Raw genomic sequence first — 16,406 nt, 5'->3', positions numbered from 1 at the left:
CGTTAAAAAAATTAAAATTCCAGGGTCACTTTTTATTGTACACGTTTCAGTGTCAGCTTATGGTAGAAATACTGGATCGAGAATTTTCATACCTGTAATAATTAGCACTTGTTACATTTATATCAAATAATAGTAAAGCTCCTTGTAAATAATAGTAAACCATAAACTACATCGTAAAGCGAAAGATTTGGTCGAATACAACACGAATGTCCACAACTGTTTCTTAATGTTAAATCGTTAAAAAAATAAAATTCTGGAATGGGCTTATAGTAGAATAAGAATTGATTGAGAATTTTCATACCTGTAATAATTACTGGTAATAGTTTATATAAATTCAACAGGTACTAATTATTACAGGTATGAAATTTCTCAATCTAGTAATTCTACCATAAGCGGATGTAGAAACGTGTGCAATAAAAAGTGACCCATTCTAGAATGTTATGTTTTTAACGACTCAACATTAAGAAACAGTTGTGGACATTCGTGTTGCATTCGATAAAATCTTTTACTTTACGATGTAGTTTATGGTTCACTATTATATACAAGGAGCTTTTGGTTCGAGAATTTCCATACCTGTATTTATTAGCACTTGTTGAATTTATATAAACCGTAACTATTACAGGTGTGAAAATTCTCAATCTAGTAATTCTACCATAAGCGTATGTAGAAACGTGTGCAGTAAAAAGTGACCCATTTTAGAACTTTATTTTTTTAACGACTCAACATTAAGAAACAGTTGTGGACATTCGTGTTGCATTCAATAAAATCTTTCACTTTACGACGTAGTTTATGGTTTACTATTATTTACTAGGAGCTTTTGGTTCGAGAAATTCTATACCTGTAATAATTAGCACTTGTTGAATTTATATAAACCGTAACTATTACAGGTATGAAAATGCTTAATCTAGTGATTGTACTATAAGCTGAAACGTGTGAATCGAATGATCGTTGTAAGAGCTGGGTAAAAAGCGAGCCAGGATAAGTATTATCGTTGGCACCTGGGATTCCCCCAGAAGGTCGTGCACGTATTCCCATGGGTGGCGGGACTATAGCGCCGCGCGAGCACTAGGGACAGTCATCAGGAAGAGGACGTGGATCGATAAACTATCAGGAGCAGAGAGTCAGAAAATCCGAGCGCCAGGAGGTGGATCGAAATAAAAGGCAGGAGGTCGTTACGGAAATATCGTGGTTCGTGGCATGAGTGACTCGTGCCAGGTGGTCCCCCCCCCCCCTCCCATAGAAGTGTGGCGACACATGTGGATGCCATAGAGGAACGTACTGCCGCCGCGTGACACGTGGTCTCTGGCCCTGGATAATAATAACGTTACGATACCCCATTTCAGACGTTCGATGGCCCCCCAAAAGCCTCTCCTATTCTCTCTTGACGTTGACAAACCAACTGTCTCCTCGTGCTCTCCTGATCGAAGCGTCCCTTTCGATCGTTCGAAGGGCTGAAACGTCGCGACGTGGTGGCTCGACCGGCGAGACCGCTCGATTTAAGGGGTTGGAGCAACCCCGAGCAACCCCTCGTCGATCGAAGGTAAAATTGTTTTACTTGGCCCCCGACCATCGTGTGGAAAACGATCGCGTATGGAGTCTTCCATAGTGGACAGTGTTTAGCTATGGCGTTCGAAGAAACAGCAAATCTTGGGCATACTCTTTTTTCAAGATAATATTCGTAACTCAAATTTGTGGCAAATAATACAAAATAAATAGGTAGACAACGAAGAGAGAAAGTTATGCAGCGAATGTGGATTTGCACAACGGTTATCTTCTGCAATTTATTGACCATAAATTTATTACTGCTTGCATATTATCGCAAGCGTAATTAATATACCGAATTATCCAATAAAATGTAACGTATTTTCGTTAAAAATTTTAATAATCTTCTTTCGTCAATTATTACAGCGGTTCGATAGACTCCGATAAGTATTCGTTTCTCTAATAACCGTTTCACGCAAAAATTCCACCAATCCACGGGGCCGCATCGTTTCCTGCAATTGTTCAATTTGAAACGTATAAAATTGCAACAAGATGAGTCAAGCGTAATCCAATATTGCACGTGGGATATCCAATATTGGTATCGTGTTAATTTAAATTTTTAGCAATATTTGCGCTCCGTAGTTGTAGTGCCTGTTGTTACGCCGAGTAACCTGCAGGGAATAACGTATGAGCCGCAGAATATTGCAGTCGCAGCCTGTTTTTTTAGTTACGCGTGTTCCCTTCGTGCAGGTTTTGGGTTTCAAAGACACGTACGTGTGGATTAAGGATGACAATGCCGACCAGAAGAAACGCGGAGGACTTCGTTCGACCAAAGCACTCAATTCCAGCGCCCAGGTAATCGTTTTCGGTCATGTGTATCAATGAAACGAGAGAATCTTCTGTTTCCACTGTCTTGGAACAGCCTAACAACGCGTATTAAAAATACTAACAACTTTAAACTATTAGTGTTTTATGCATTATTAAGCCATCGTTGGAAGCGGTAAACCTTTCCCTTTAAACTGTTTTTTGGTTTTTGATAATCCGACTTTCCGTTTTCGAGATATCGTAATTTATGTAAAGAGGTATTTTTTAAATTCGACTATCCACGCTCTCGCCGTCTCAGAAACATCTATTAATGCGTATTAAAAATACTAAAACTTTAGACGCGTACAGTTCCCAAATTACTAGTGATTTATTAATAATTGAGCCATTGTTAGCGGCGGCAAACCTTCCTCTTTAAGATGGCTTTTGGTTTTTGTCGATCCAACTTTCCGTTTTCGAGATATCGTAATTTATGTAAAGAGGTATTTTTTATATTCCACTATCCACGCTCTCGCCGCCTCAGTAACGTCTATTAATGCGTATTAAAAATACTAAAACTTTAGACGCGTACAGTTCCCAAATTACTAGTGATTTATTAATAATTGAGCCATTGTTAGCGGTGGCAAACCTTCCTCTTTAAGATGGCTTTTGGTTTTTGTCGATCCGACTTTCCGTTTTCGAGATATCGTAATTTATGTAAATAGTAATTTTTCTTAATTCGACTATCGCTGTCTTTGTCTAACACGTCGCGCCGGACCTCTCTTTCTCGTACGTGACACGTGACCGAGTGGTCGAGTGACCTAGTTACTACGAGTCACGTGCGGTCAACGACCTTAACAAGATCGTAGTAAGAATGTAAACAAACGCTTCGGACCCTTATATCTCCGAAACTAGCCACCGCATCGGCTTGAAACTAAAATCGCTATATCTCCGGAACTAATAAAGCTATCGACATGAACGAAAGCTCATTTTAAAGGGCATTTCATCCCCTATGTAATGAATATATTACCTACTATAATTTATGCCATCTTCTATGTTTATTTTGCAATTTACTTTGACGCTACATACCCAAAGTAGTTTCAGCAATTCCTATTGATCGTACGACTAGTGTACGATAAAACTGGATCATAAATTGTATATTTAATTGAAAATGAATCTAAATTTGTATAGAGGATGTTTGCACAATTACTATGCCATTTTTTCGTAAATAATTCTTCTCTCCGGAATTAACTATAGCATCGACTTGAAAGAAAATTCGTTTCCAAAAACGCATACATATTTAAGTTTTTAAGGAATTCTTTTAGTTTCTATTGTTCGTGGAGAATAATTGATATTTAAATCGGAATGTCAAAGAGTTTAATAATTTACTTGCTTAAAGTTCGGCTTGACCAGTCGCGATTAGTGCAATTTCACGAGTTACGATTCTCCTGTCACGGCTTTTCTTTCCGAAAGATTATTTGGGCGGATCAGCAAAAAGTGATCGAGCGTCACAAACGCGATCACGTGCCACTCGCGAGCTTAGAATCGGAAAAGCCTCTGATAAGGGAGAAAAGGCTCGAAGTGGATCAGTATCGCTTGAATTCCGTGGAGGACAACGAGGATTGGGATGAATTTTGGTCGACCGATGCCCAGGACTCTAGATCGATGTTCAACGACGAACTTTGGGATCAAGAATGGTACCTGGTAATAAAACACCACGTTCGAATCGCATAAAATCATCGAATTGGCCAGTAAACAATATTTCTAATAACAATGACTATATTTTGATGTTTAAAAATTTATACAAAATGTACGGAGAGGATGCCATCGAAGGTTTTATTTCAAATAAAAAAATTTTACCGTCCATTCTCTACGATAATCCCTCAATGCACGAAGCTTTGATTCCTGAGAGACTATTAAACGGCTTTTGATTAATTTTTTGCGAGGAAATAAAGGGTTTTTTTTATGAACGATGAATTGAAGTAGGCCAAAAATTAGAACGGAAAATTTATTATCGAATTAAAATATTTTCTACTATAAAACAATTACTTTCTATTTATTGGCCAATCGAATGTGGTGCAATTAAACGTAAAAATCTATATTTGGAAAAGTAGTTGATGGTAAAACGTTATCTCCTGATAAGATAAGGGTATATTTATCATCTGCTGCAGCAAGACACGAGATCGAACAAAGCTTTGCCGAAGCTCGACTTGAATGTTCTACCCCTCTATCGACTGGGAGTAACTGGTCGCGGAGTTAGGATCGCCGTTTTGGACGATGGATTGGAATACACCCACGACGATCTCTGGAACAACTATGTGAGTCGTGAAACATTTGGGTTACAAATGTCCTGGGCACTCCACATATGACAAAATCAATTCGAATAATCATAGGAGTGTCAAGCCTGTTAAAACTAAGTCTAAAGCAACTCTGGCTGGTACATTTATAGAACCACAGACGAGTTATACGAGTAGACCTTTCACCTTATGGACTTTCGTCGCCCAATCTGACTGCCATACCGACCTGAAAATTCGGAGGTGATTTTAGCGTCCTCTTCACATGAATGGCGATCAGTTGAGAAACTATTCACTGAATTAGTATTGATAGACAAACAGTTGTAGTGTTGTGTAAATACATGTGAGTTGACTATGGAAGAGATTAAAATTCATTTCTGAATCTGTCGGTAACGTTGCGAATGACACGAAAATGGTAATGGGGTTTCGAGACCCCATAAAAATGGGCCGCAAAAATACATTGGATGAAGGATCTACTTCTATACCTCATCTGTTACAATACTCTAGAATCTTTGATGAATCAATGAGAATCAAAACTAACCTAATGAAGAAGCTCTATATTTATGATGACCTATGCAAGGTTGGATCGCAGCCAATTTGCTAATATTATTTAGTTTTTAATTAATAATTGCATTACCCAGCTAAAAGTGACACGATTATTAATTAAACGCTAAATAATATTACCCAGGTCTCACCACGTGGAGGTTGCTGCGAATGGAGACCCGCCCTAACCGATTCCCAACCACCCTCCATTAGTAAAGATCTTTTGTGATCAGCGATCGTTGGCCAAAGAAGCAATAAACGAAAGTGCAACCAACGAAGGAAACAACCAACGAAAGAGTTTTTCGAGAAAGAATTTGCCTCTAAATTCTCATCAACAAAACAGGGAAATAGGCTAAAATATTGCCTGCCTGATATAATGATTAATATGGAGAACCAAACTCCTGCCTAACTATAAATCTAAATTCATTTACATCCTACCTATCTAATCATCTAACAAACTACATAGAAAATATATTCTTCCTTGTTGATCCTTCGACGAAGATTTCCTGAAACATACTGTTACATTCTACCTAACTATAAATCTAAATTATTAAAACATAAAGTAAGCAATCTGAAACAAAATACATGAAATACATTCTTCTTTCTTCTATCTTCTATTTATCCCACGATGATTTCCTGAAACACAAACAAAGCAATATCAAATCAAATTATAATAATTCTTAATTGTTACTTCTATGAACCTAAAACTTCCATAGGAATATACTCTGTAACAGAAACCTGTTTAATAGATTAGTAAGAGAACAAACAAAACAAAACAAGTAAAACTACAAATACTACAACTACAGGCAAGTGCAGTGAGAAAGTAAAAATAGTGCATAATATACGAGGTTACTTTGACTCTAAAATGTATTCGTCGCGAAATATCTTCTTGCACGTCAATCTAATGATATATTTTAATAAGTAAAGAAAGACTTTGGGTATCTGCGATATCGAAGATACCCAAAATCGTCAACTCAATTATGAAAGTGAATTTAATTATTGAAGAATGTAAAGAACAATCGGAAGCTACTAATTTGACACTCATTCTAAAATTAATATAATTATAAGTATTATAAAAGATATTAAAATCATGACTCTACTTTCGATTGATATTACGATATTTGTCATATTAAAAATTGCGGCGTGTAAAAACATCGCACGCTTAAATAAAACGCGACGCGACGCGTGCTCATAGCGTGCAGTGAGTGTGGGTATCAGATTGATCCCCCCCGGCCTTGATTATCAGAAAAGCAAGTCGCGCCCCTGACCCACGTCTATCGGGCCTCTCTACGTACAACCGCCGGGCCCTGGAGGACACACGGTCACAACAGGACCCGCTTAGTACTCGAGAACGGATATGGGTCAAGAACTCTCACCGGAGGTCATTCTCTTTTCCGTATAAAGAGGAGAATATATGCGCTCGGTGAGGCCCCACTTAAGCTGAACCAAGCTGCACCGGGGTTGAAGCGGTAAGAGCTATCACACCTAATACACAGGCGTCACATGTTTCATTCTATCAAACAGAGGTGATCGAGCAAAACTCTCCGGTCCTTTCGGTCGAGACATAATCTCGGAAAGCGAGAACCAGAGAACGAGCGAACGAGAGAAAGTGAACTATTCATATATGTATACGTACTCATTATATATTCATTTTAAAATCAGTGTCAAATTAAAAATGAATCTACTATGACATTTGTCATCTTAAAAATCGCGGTGTGCAAGAAGATTATAATTTTAAGCAAAAGGTACTAACTACACTTGCCAAAGAAAGCACGTATACAACCAGTTGTTTTACCCCTTTGCCTTACGATTTAATTTCCAACTGTGCCAAAAGCGTCAGCAAGGTTTGGCCCGGTAGACTTATCATTTCTCTGAGACGTCTTGTTCATGTTTGGCCTGGTAGACTCATCAAGTCTCTGAAACATCATGAAGCTAAGGTATTAAAAAGGAGGTTTTTAAACACTTAAAAATGACCTATCAACCTATCACCTAGCTTAAAAATAAAAATTCATGATATTGTATACAAACAAATATAGTATATGATCGAAAACAATGTTACATTAATATATCCTGCAATATTATACATATCGAAGCAATCACATAAATTCGAAGAACAATGTAAAAGTGGAAACCGAGAAAAGTAACATTCATAGTAACCAAATAAAATCAGATAGATAAATGAAGTTGAATTCACATCAAACAAACAAATAAAAATAATAAAATATAAATAAGTGGAGTGGACTTACTACTTGTTGTCAGTACATAGGGTAGTTACCAGTGGGTCAGCTGTAAAGTAAGAAAATATTCATATTATAGCAACGTCAGTTAGGCAAGCAAGGCAAAATCAGTTCAGTGAAGCGAAATTGGTATCAAACGATAGAATAGAAGAGGGGACAGAATTTTTAAACAGTTCTTACCGTAGTCATCACCGTCCGGCACCGGTCAGTAGTGGTCAGTAGTGGTCAGTAGTGGTCAGTAGTGGTCAGTAGTGGTAGGAGCACTAGTCAGAACTGGTCAGTAGTGGTCAGTACTGGTCAGCCATGGTCAGCCATGGTCAGCGCTGGCCAGTAGTGGTCAGCAGCGGCCAGCAGAGGTCAGCAGCGGTCCCCAGTTCACTTCTAGCCACTTGTACACTCCCGAATTCGCGACGAGACTGAAGAATTCTTCGCAGTGACCCTGCTTATATGATTAAAGTGATGAAAGGGTGGGGAGACCAGTCAGAGCCAAAGTTAAAGTTAACAGTTACGACTGTCTTGTCTACAGAGAAACTATTTCGATTGGTCCCATCTCTTGACCATTTCTGGATCTTCACTGGACCGCTGATTTTGATGTCAACCTTACTATTGACCACTAGTGACCATAAGCTTGTCATTGTTAATCATCGACCCATTAAAACCATTACGAAGATTAAAGCCTTCTTACGAGGATCCCCTTACAATTTGATGCATGATCTTTTTAACATTTTGTTCCACTTTGGAAGAGTGTATCTCGTTAATTTTTGTCTTTTTGTACGTCAGTTCGAACAAGTGCCATACGTAAGTGAAAAATTCGGAAGTGATTTTAGCGTACTCTTCTCATGGATGGCGGTCAGTTGAGAAACTATTCACTGAATTAGTATTGATAGGCAAAGAGCTGTAGTTTTGCGTAAATCCATGTGAGTTGACTATGGAAGGGATTAAAATTCATTTCTGAAGAAAAAATACATTAGGTGAAAGGTCTACTCGTATACCTCGTCTGTAATAGAACTATGCTCAGTACAAAAGTACTGAATCTTTACCATCCATACCCTGTTTTTCCAAATCTTACTTTACAAAACTCAGCACTCCAAATTGATCAACTAAGAATGCAATTGTAAACACTAACATCAAGAACACTACTGATGTAAAACCTATACCCAAACCATCTCAGGATAAAGAGAAATCTGAATTGGCCTGAACAAAATAATAGCAATCTGTCTGTATTTAATTAACAAAGAGAGATTTTAGAGTTACAGATTTGGTGCAAAATGGGGTGCAAAAATACACTTATACGTATAGATGAACTAGGAACTTGCAAGATAAAATTTAACAAGTGCTAATTATTACAGATATGAAAATTCTCAGTCTAGCATTTCTACATGTCAATTTAATTTATTTATAATAGTTTCTATTGTTGTCGTCAAAAGACATCGTCAATATATGCTTTCCAACACTGTAATGTGTATTGTTAATTTCTATCTCTCCCTATGCGTACTTATAGTTTTACATGGTATTAAACGTATCATGCATTAACATTGGATTATATTCATCGATTTATTAATTAAATTTAGTTCAAATTGTGGCGCCATTTATGGTAGAGCGTCCAAGTCTGTCGCAAACTAGTGCGTTGTCTTCAACGCTAGATGGCAACACTGGACTAGCATAAAAAATTGTGTAGGCGTCATCTACAACAAAACGTCCAAACTTGTCGAGAAATACTATATTATCTAGCATTGATTAGAACGTACTATTTCTCGACAAACTTGGACGTTTTGCCGTAGATGGTGACTCAATTTGGATTAAATGTAATTAATAAATCGATAAGTGTAATCTCAAGTTAATTTATACGACTCTTAACGCAATGTAAAATTATGAATTCGCATAGAAAAGGATATAAATTAGCAATACATGTTACAGTGTTCGAAAGCATATGCTGAGGGCGAAGTTTTTATAAATAAATTAAGTTGGTGAGTAATAATACTAGAATAAGAATTTTTATACTTGTAATAATTAGCACTTGTTCAATTTTAAATCTGCAAAATTCAATCTTGCAAGTTTCTAGTGCAATTATATAAATATATTTTTGTACCTATATGTTAGTTATCGTTTAAAATTTATTGACTTAGGATCCATACATTAGCTATGATGTGAACGGAGGCGACAACGACCCTCTACCGCGATACGAAATATCAGGTGAGTATTGCATTATTTAACACAAATTTATTCATTTCTTTTATTTTTTTTTTTTAAATCTCGATCTAAGGAATGTCGATCCGAGTTGTTTCTTTCAAAAAGGTTATGGGACACTCACATGACCTTTTAATTTCACTTATGAAACGTGCATAATGTAGTTTTGTACTGTGTTGAACGTTTAATATATTTGCAAGTTTTATGGATGTTTTACTTGGATCTTCTTCTAGTATATGGAAATACGCAATATCCGACATTTCATATGCACCGACCTAATACTGTAACTTCCAGCCATTTTAGCCAAAGTTAAGTGCAGTTCGTGCGGGGGCGATTCAGAAAGTTCGCAGAATGAAGGAACTATAAAGGTTTGAAGTTTTATTGGAGTTAATAGTTCTATTGCGTCCACCGTTGTTGTAAAAATAGAAGAATATTAACACTAAACATACCATGACCGGTCAAACGACCATTTTCTAAATTTCGGTTAGAATTTCTAACGTACAATATTATTTTAGCGCTATTTAACTTCAGGACTTTTCTTATAATATGCGTATAATGAATTTTTCAATATTCACTTTCATTCTTATTGTTTGTTTTCTGAGAAAAATATGTAGTCTGTCTTGCCTACCACGACCAGTCATCTGACCAACTGAACCGGATAAAATTTGGTAGAAATTCTGGTTAGCTTGAGATGTAAGTAGGAAATATATAGTACAAGATGAAAGGAGAGTGTGGCGTCGCCTCCCAAGCTCGCCACCAGAGGGGTTGCGCTCTCACAAGCGCTCGACTGACTGAGAATCTTCAGTTTCACTTAAGGAGCTTGTTACTTTGAAATTAGTAGGATATTAAAAATAGTCAAACTTTGCATGCGTGCAGGTCTAAAACTACTAGTGCTTTATCCACATTTGAACCGCCATTAGAAGCGGCAAAGCTTCCCCTTTGAAATGGTTCTTGATTTTTGTCGATCCGACTTTCCGTTTTCGAGATATCGTAATTTAAATGAAAGCGTAATTTTTTAAATTCCACTGACTCTCGCTTCCCGTCTTACGGAAGTCCATTAACGCGTATTAAAAATGCTAAGAACTTTAAACACGTGCATTTCCCAAACTACTAGTGATTTATTAATAATTGAGCCATTGTTAGCGGCGGCAAAGCTTCCTCTTTAATATGGTTTTTGGTTTTTGACGATCCGACTTTCCGTTTTCGAGATATCGTAATTTATGTAATATGTAATTTTTTTGATTCGACTATCTCTGTCTCCGTCTGATGCGTCGCGCCGGACCTCTCTTTCTCGTACGTGACTCGTGACCGAGTGGTCGAGTGACCTAGTTACTACGAGTCACGTGTGGTCAACGACCTTAACAAGACCGTAGTAAGAAAGTAAACAAACGCTTCGGACAGTTATATCTCCGTAACTAGCCACCGTATCGACTTGAAATTAAAATTGCTATATCTCCGGAACTAATAAAGCTATCGACTTGAACGAACGCTCATTTTAAAGGGCATTTCATCCCCTATGTAATGAATATATTACCTACTATAATTTATGCCATCTTCTATGCTTATTTTGCAATTTACTTTGACGCTACATACCCAAAGTAGCTTCAGCAACTCTTATTGATCATACGACTGGTATGCGACACAACTGGATTACAGATTGTTTATTTAATTGAAAATGAATCTAAATTTGTATAGGAGATGTTTCCGTAATTACCAGCTCGCATTTGTTCGTAAATAATGTTTTTATGGAACTAACTACGGTATCGACTTGTAACGAAATCCATTTTCATGAGTGTTTTATCTTCTACCCTATGAAAATTGAAATTTTTTGAATGAAGTCAAAGTACTAATGCACATTTAGAGCAGAAGCATTGAATATCTTCTTACAAATTTTTAAAATACTCGCTTTAAGTAAAAATATGCGACGTAAAAGAGGAAGGTATCTTATAAATAAACTTCAAAACGCAACTGTCTATATATATAATGCAAAAGTTAGAAGTACCTTGCCTCGTAAAAGAGAATAAGACTGGTCATTTGACCGATCTTGGTAGAAATGGGTATACGTGAAGGGTCGGTAGGTTTAGTGTTAACTATCTACAATTAAAGTACAATTAAAATAATAAATAAACGCGCGTAATACTGCTCCAATCCATCATGAAAGAAAGATACTATCACCTTGTTCATTCGTTCCGCGAACTTCCTGCACTTCCTCTCCCGCGAGTCCCGACAGTTTTTAAAGTTTCCCGATACGGACGTTTTCAACATTAAAGGGTACATAAAAATTTATATCCGACCGAGCCGGGCTTCCCCTCGGATTCTCAGCCCCGGCGTAAATATTGCACGCGATGTAAACCTCTGAAACGGAAAATCCTACAACCACCGCGAGTCGAGGTTGCTTCTTCGAGGCACCGACGCGGCCGGTTCGATCATGCATTGCTTTTTCATGCGTCGCTGCGACAACAACCCCAAGGGATGAACGGTCACGGGACAAGATGCGCCGGGGAGATAGCGATGGAGGCGAACAACCGGAAGTGCGGCGTAGGCGTCGCGTTCGAGGCCTCCGTAGGCGGGATCAAGCTCCTCGACGGGGTGGTCAACGATCGCGTCGAGGGGGAGGCGCTCGGCTACAAACCGGAAGCAGTGGACATCTACACCGCCTCGTGGGGGCCCGCGGACGACGGGAAAAGCTTGGAGGCGCCGGGAAGACTGGCCACGGAAGCCCTACAAAGGGGCATCACGATGGTCTGTATCCAGAAATCAACCCTTAATTTTCAAGAATTTTTCACACGTAACTACGAAACTTTTTCTGACAAGTGTTTACTATTTTCGAAAGTACGTTTCTTGAACTACTTCTTGTAGAAATTTCGTATAAAAATATTAATTATTATGGCCATAATTTGAACCAACGTGAAAGGCAAAAGTTTGTTAAAAACGGGCGGAAGTGTAATTTTTCACTGGAAATCATGCAATTTTCTTAAACTATAAGACAATAATTCTAACAGATTATTTATCAAAAAACAAAGGTTCGTAACGGAAAGATTAAAGCAAATCTTATTCGGATCCAAGCTCCGTAAGCCAACGGGCAGCTTGACAATGGCGAAACCCCATTGTCGCCGGGTACACAACAAGAGAATCGTACAATAAACCGCCCTGGGGGCCTTAAGAAAGTCACTATATTTGTTTCATGCACTATACCTCGCGAACGTATTGACTGTGGAACAATAGACGGGTTATTTCCAGCGCGAACAAGCCGGCTCGCTTATGTTCGTCGCTTCACGAAAGAGGGGAAGTTTGTTGTTTTCGAGAAAATTGATTTTTAAAATTCATCTGGCACGCGTGCGTTGGGAGAAATAAATAAAACTAACATGTCGAATCGTCTACGATCTCTGTCCATTATTTGTTCTGTCTACTTGTGCCGTTACAACAGCTTCGGGCCATGCGCTTCCATCTCGCTGATGCAACTTCTGATTAAATGCTCGTACCTACTTCTCGAAATATAGTATTTCACATTGGAAATAGTTCTAGATATTATTAAAGAGTTCTTGTCCCTGTATTGCTGAGTGTTTGTTGCTTTTTGTCTAAATTAGTAGGCCATCAGCGAGAACAGGTTTATTCCTATTATTGTTGAGTAAATAGATATACATAAATGTCGAATTTAGCGTTTTTTGTTGCAAATGCAAGCCCTGTCTTAGGTTTTGTAACATTTTACAGTCTCTCAAGAAGCATAAAAACATATAGAAATAGGCGATGGATCGAGTACTTGTGAGAAAGCGTAGCCCTCTGTTGGCGAGTGCAGAAAGCTTCATTTTCATGGTACCTTGTTGCACTCCTCGTTGAAATTTCTTCAACCCTTTGCACTTCGAATTATATTTCAATTTTGTTACCAGCAGCTCCCAACATAAAGTAAAGCAATTTAAACAAGTAGAGAAACAAACAAATTCAATTAAATATCTGTTTTATTTACACTATTGTAGTATTTCGTAATTTTTAAGTGTACGATATCTCTTTGGTTTGGACTTGAAAAAGGAGCTCCTGAGATAATAACTGAGTGCAAATGGTTAAAAAAAACAACTTAAATCCGTTTTCTCAGTCGTTCCCACTGAAATTTTCCGGGTATTGTTAATTCGAGAAAGCGCGTTTCGCGAAATATACAACGAAGAATGAATGGCACGGAAAGGGGGGGAAGCGAAACTCGATGCAATATTTATGTCGCGGATGCATATTCATCGGGACTCCCTACGACGTTGTTTTACCGAACCTATCGCGAAAATATCTTGCGAAAGCTAATATTTACAGTCACTTTCGCGATACGACGGTGTTATCGATTTTATCGGGCAATTGTTTAGGGTCGCGGCGGCAAGGGAAGCGTTTACGTGTGGGCTTCCGGAAACGGAGGCTCGAAATCGGACGATTGCGGATGCGACGGATACGTAGGAAGCATTTATACGATCGCTGTAGGATCGGCCAGCCAAGCAGGAAGATTCCCATGGTACGGCGAAAGTTGCGCGGCGACAATGGCCACCACGTACAGCAGCGGCGCTTATCACGATCAAATGATTGTGAGTATCCTGTCGCAGAAATTTTATCGACATAAATATCAACCACTCGACGCACAATGGCCTATTTTGACGAAAAACTGGCCAAAATATGAAGGTGCCTTTTGATTTGTACGAGAATTGGTATTCTCTAGGGTTTTCAAGCGCAAAATAAAAATATCAAAAAACAAAATCGGTCAAAAATGGTGGATGGATGTTTTACAAAAGTATTGTAATGGCCTGAAAATTGGTATCCTTGAGTTTTCGAGATCGTTGATTATGGATCTAAAAAGGGAAATTTCAAAAAACAAGGTCAGAACGTTCGAGTATTTTAACAAAAATGGTAATATTGTAATTAAAATTGAAAGTAATGACTAGACTTTGAAATGAAAACTGCTATTTTACTGATTACAGCCTTTATTTTTAGTCAGATTCGAATTCTGATAAATGTGATCACTATCACATAGTATGTTTAGAACTTTGACAAGAATCTGTTTTTTTATTTTTTTGGGAATTGTGCTCGAAAGTGTTATAGTGGATATGGAATCATATTTTTTATTGCATCAATTGATGGTCCTTGATATTCTTTACAAAAAAAGTATTAATCTATTTATGTTAAAAAATCATTAGTTTAGAAGATATTTGAATTTGAATTTCGTTAGAAAATCGTGACACTTTCGTCAATATTACGAATTTAATAAACATTACAGGACACTTTCTGCATCGATAATATTTGCCTTCTTACTTGATGCTTTCTTTACAATTTTATTCAGCGGCGCTATGAAATATTTGAGAATAGTTCAATTTTAAAAATAAGTTGTATGCTAACTACCATGATCAATATGAGAAATCGTATTATCACTGAGTGCAATAAAATAACACTAGATACATTAGACAGTATGAGTGTGTCATAAACCTATCTATTCGGAAAATATAAATAAAATCATTACAACATTAACAAAGGAGTTATAATTTCTTACTAATTTCCAAAACTAATGATTTTGTATCATAAATAAGTTAATATATTTTTGTACAGAATATCAAGCAGTATCAATTGATGCAATAAAAAATATATGATTACATTTAAAAAATCGTTGATGACCTTCATATGTCTAAAAACTAGTATCATCTCGAAACTTTGTATAAGACTTGTGGCGTTGCTTCTCATGCTCGCCACCAGAGGTGTCGCGCTCTCACAAGCGCTCGACCGACCCCTCGGTTGTTATAAATACATTCCTCGAACAACTTCCCAATATCTAGAAAGTCTTACTGACGAGTCCACTAGCAGATCCTCCTACGAAAATTCTCACGAGATCCTACCCAAAGCGAAGCAGCGCCACAGACTCAATGACGAATAAGAAACCTCACGATTAGACCGTGGATCTTCATGTAAATTCATATTTTTATCAATAAAATTAACAAAATTGGAGCTTTCTAGAGTGTTGTCTCAACCCCTAAATATAATAATTCGTATCTTACTTTAAGTATTTCTTACATTTTTGCATATTAACTACATTCTGTAGTTTTCTCAGAATTGAAATTTCATGATTGACGTCAAAAACTTGTGACTACTCAGACTCATCGTTGTAAAGAGTTCTATTATTCGAAATAACACGTAGAACACGTTCGTTCTGAACTATGAATCCCGAATGATTATATTTTTGTCTGAATTATAGAGAACATTAACGAAAATTTGTTCATTCGATTCCGCGGTGGACGATTTAAAGCAAGTTTTGCCGAACTTCCGGTTAACGAAATAAACCGAATGCAGTTTACTGGTCGAGTAAATAATTAAACGAATTCCGTTGCCGTGTTTCCAGGCGACTACGGACCTGAAGAACACCTGCACGACGCGACACACTGGTACCTCGGCGTCCGCGCCATTAGCAGCTGGAATATTGGCCCTGGCTCTGCAAGTAAAGTACGTAACTCGCCTAATGATAACTCGAGTACCCCAGCTACCTCGAAACTTTTGCCTCGCTATCTCAGTCTTATCATACTTTCGACCAAAGTTCGTCCAATTCGAAAGAAGGGTCATTAGAATTATCAGCCTCCCTTCATCAAAGAACTCGCCTCTATTAAGCTTCCAACTTAAGTTTTCAACAAGGTCCCAAAGATTCCACGAATTTTCGATTAAAAAGGCGGTTTCGAAGTAATCTGCTTGCTATTTTTAAAGCGAAAATCTCTCGTGGAGGGACGTGCAGCATCTCATCGTGTGGACCTCGGAGTACAGCCCCCTCAGGTGAGACAATAAATATCAGAATTAAAAGAATAATTATATAATATATAAAAAATACTAGAAATACAAATATATAAGAAATAGTTAA

At 37.7% G+C, this 16,406-nt stretch overlaps 1 protein-coding gene across 1 annotated transcript in view; it reads left to right on the top strand.

The window, feature by feature from the left end:
- The window catches only part of LOC122400247 (neuroendocrine convertase 1-like), a 54,338-nt gene that overhangs the window by 25,051 nt on the left and 12,881 nt on the right, over positions 1-16,406 (top strand). The window contains exons 3-10 of the mRNA XM_043401601.1: positions 2,233-2,337; positions 3,757-3,987; positions 4,455-4,601; positions 9,484-9,550; positions 12,015-12,286; positions 13,891-14,103; positions 15,900-16,000; positions 16,256-16,321. Of these exons, the coding sequence (XP_043257536.1) occupies positions 2,233-2,337; positions 3,757-3,987; positions 4,455-4,601; positions 9,484-9,550; positions 12,015-12,286; positions 13,891-14,103; positions 15,900-16,000; positions 16,256-16,321 (1,202 nt within the window). The remainder of the gene's footprint in view (positions 1-2,232; positions 2,338-3,756; positions 3,988-4,454; positions 4,602-9,483; positions 9,551-12,014; positions 12,287-13,890; positions 14,104-15,899; positions 16,001-16,255; positions 16,322-16,406) is intronic.

The sequence above is a fragment of the Colletes gigas genome, unplaced genomic scaffold, assembly GCF_013123115.1.
Source record: "Colletes gigas isolate AHSC1104 unplaced genomic scaffold, ASM1312311v1 Colletes_gigas_Sc00016, whole genome shotgun sequence".
Taxonomy (NCBI): domain Eukaryota; kingdom Metazoa; phylum Arthropoda; class Insecta; order Hymenoptera; family Colletidae; genus Colletes; species Colletes gigas.
This window is presented reverse-complemented; position numbering and strand designations above follow the sequence as displayed.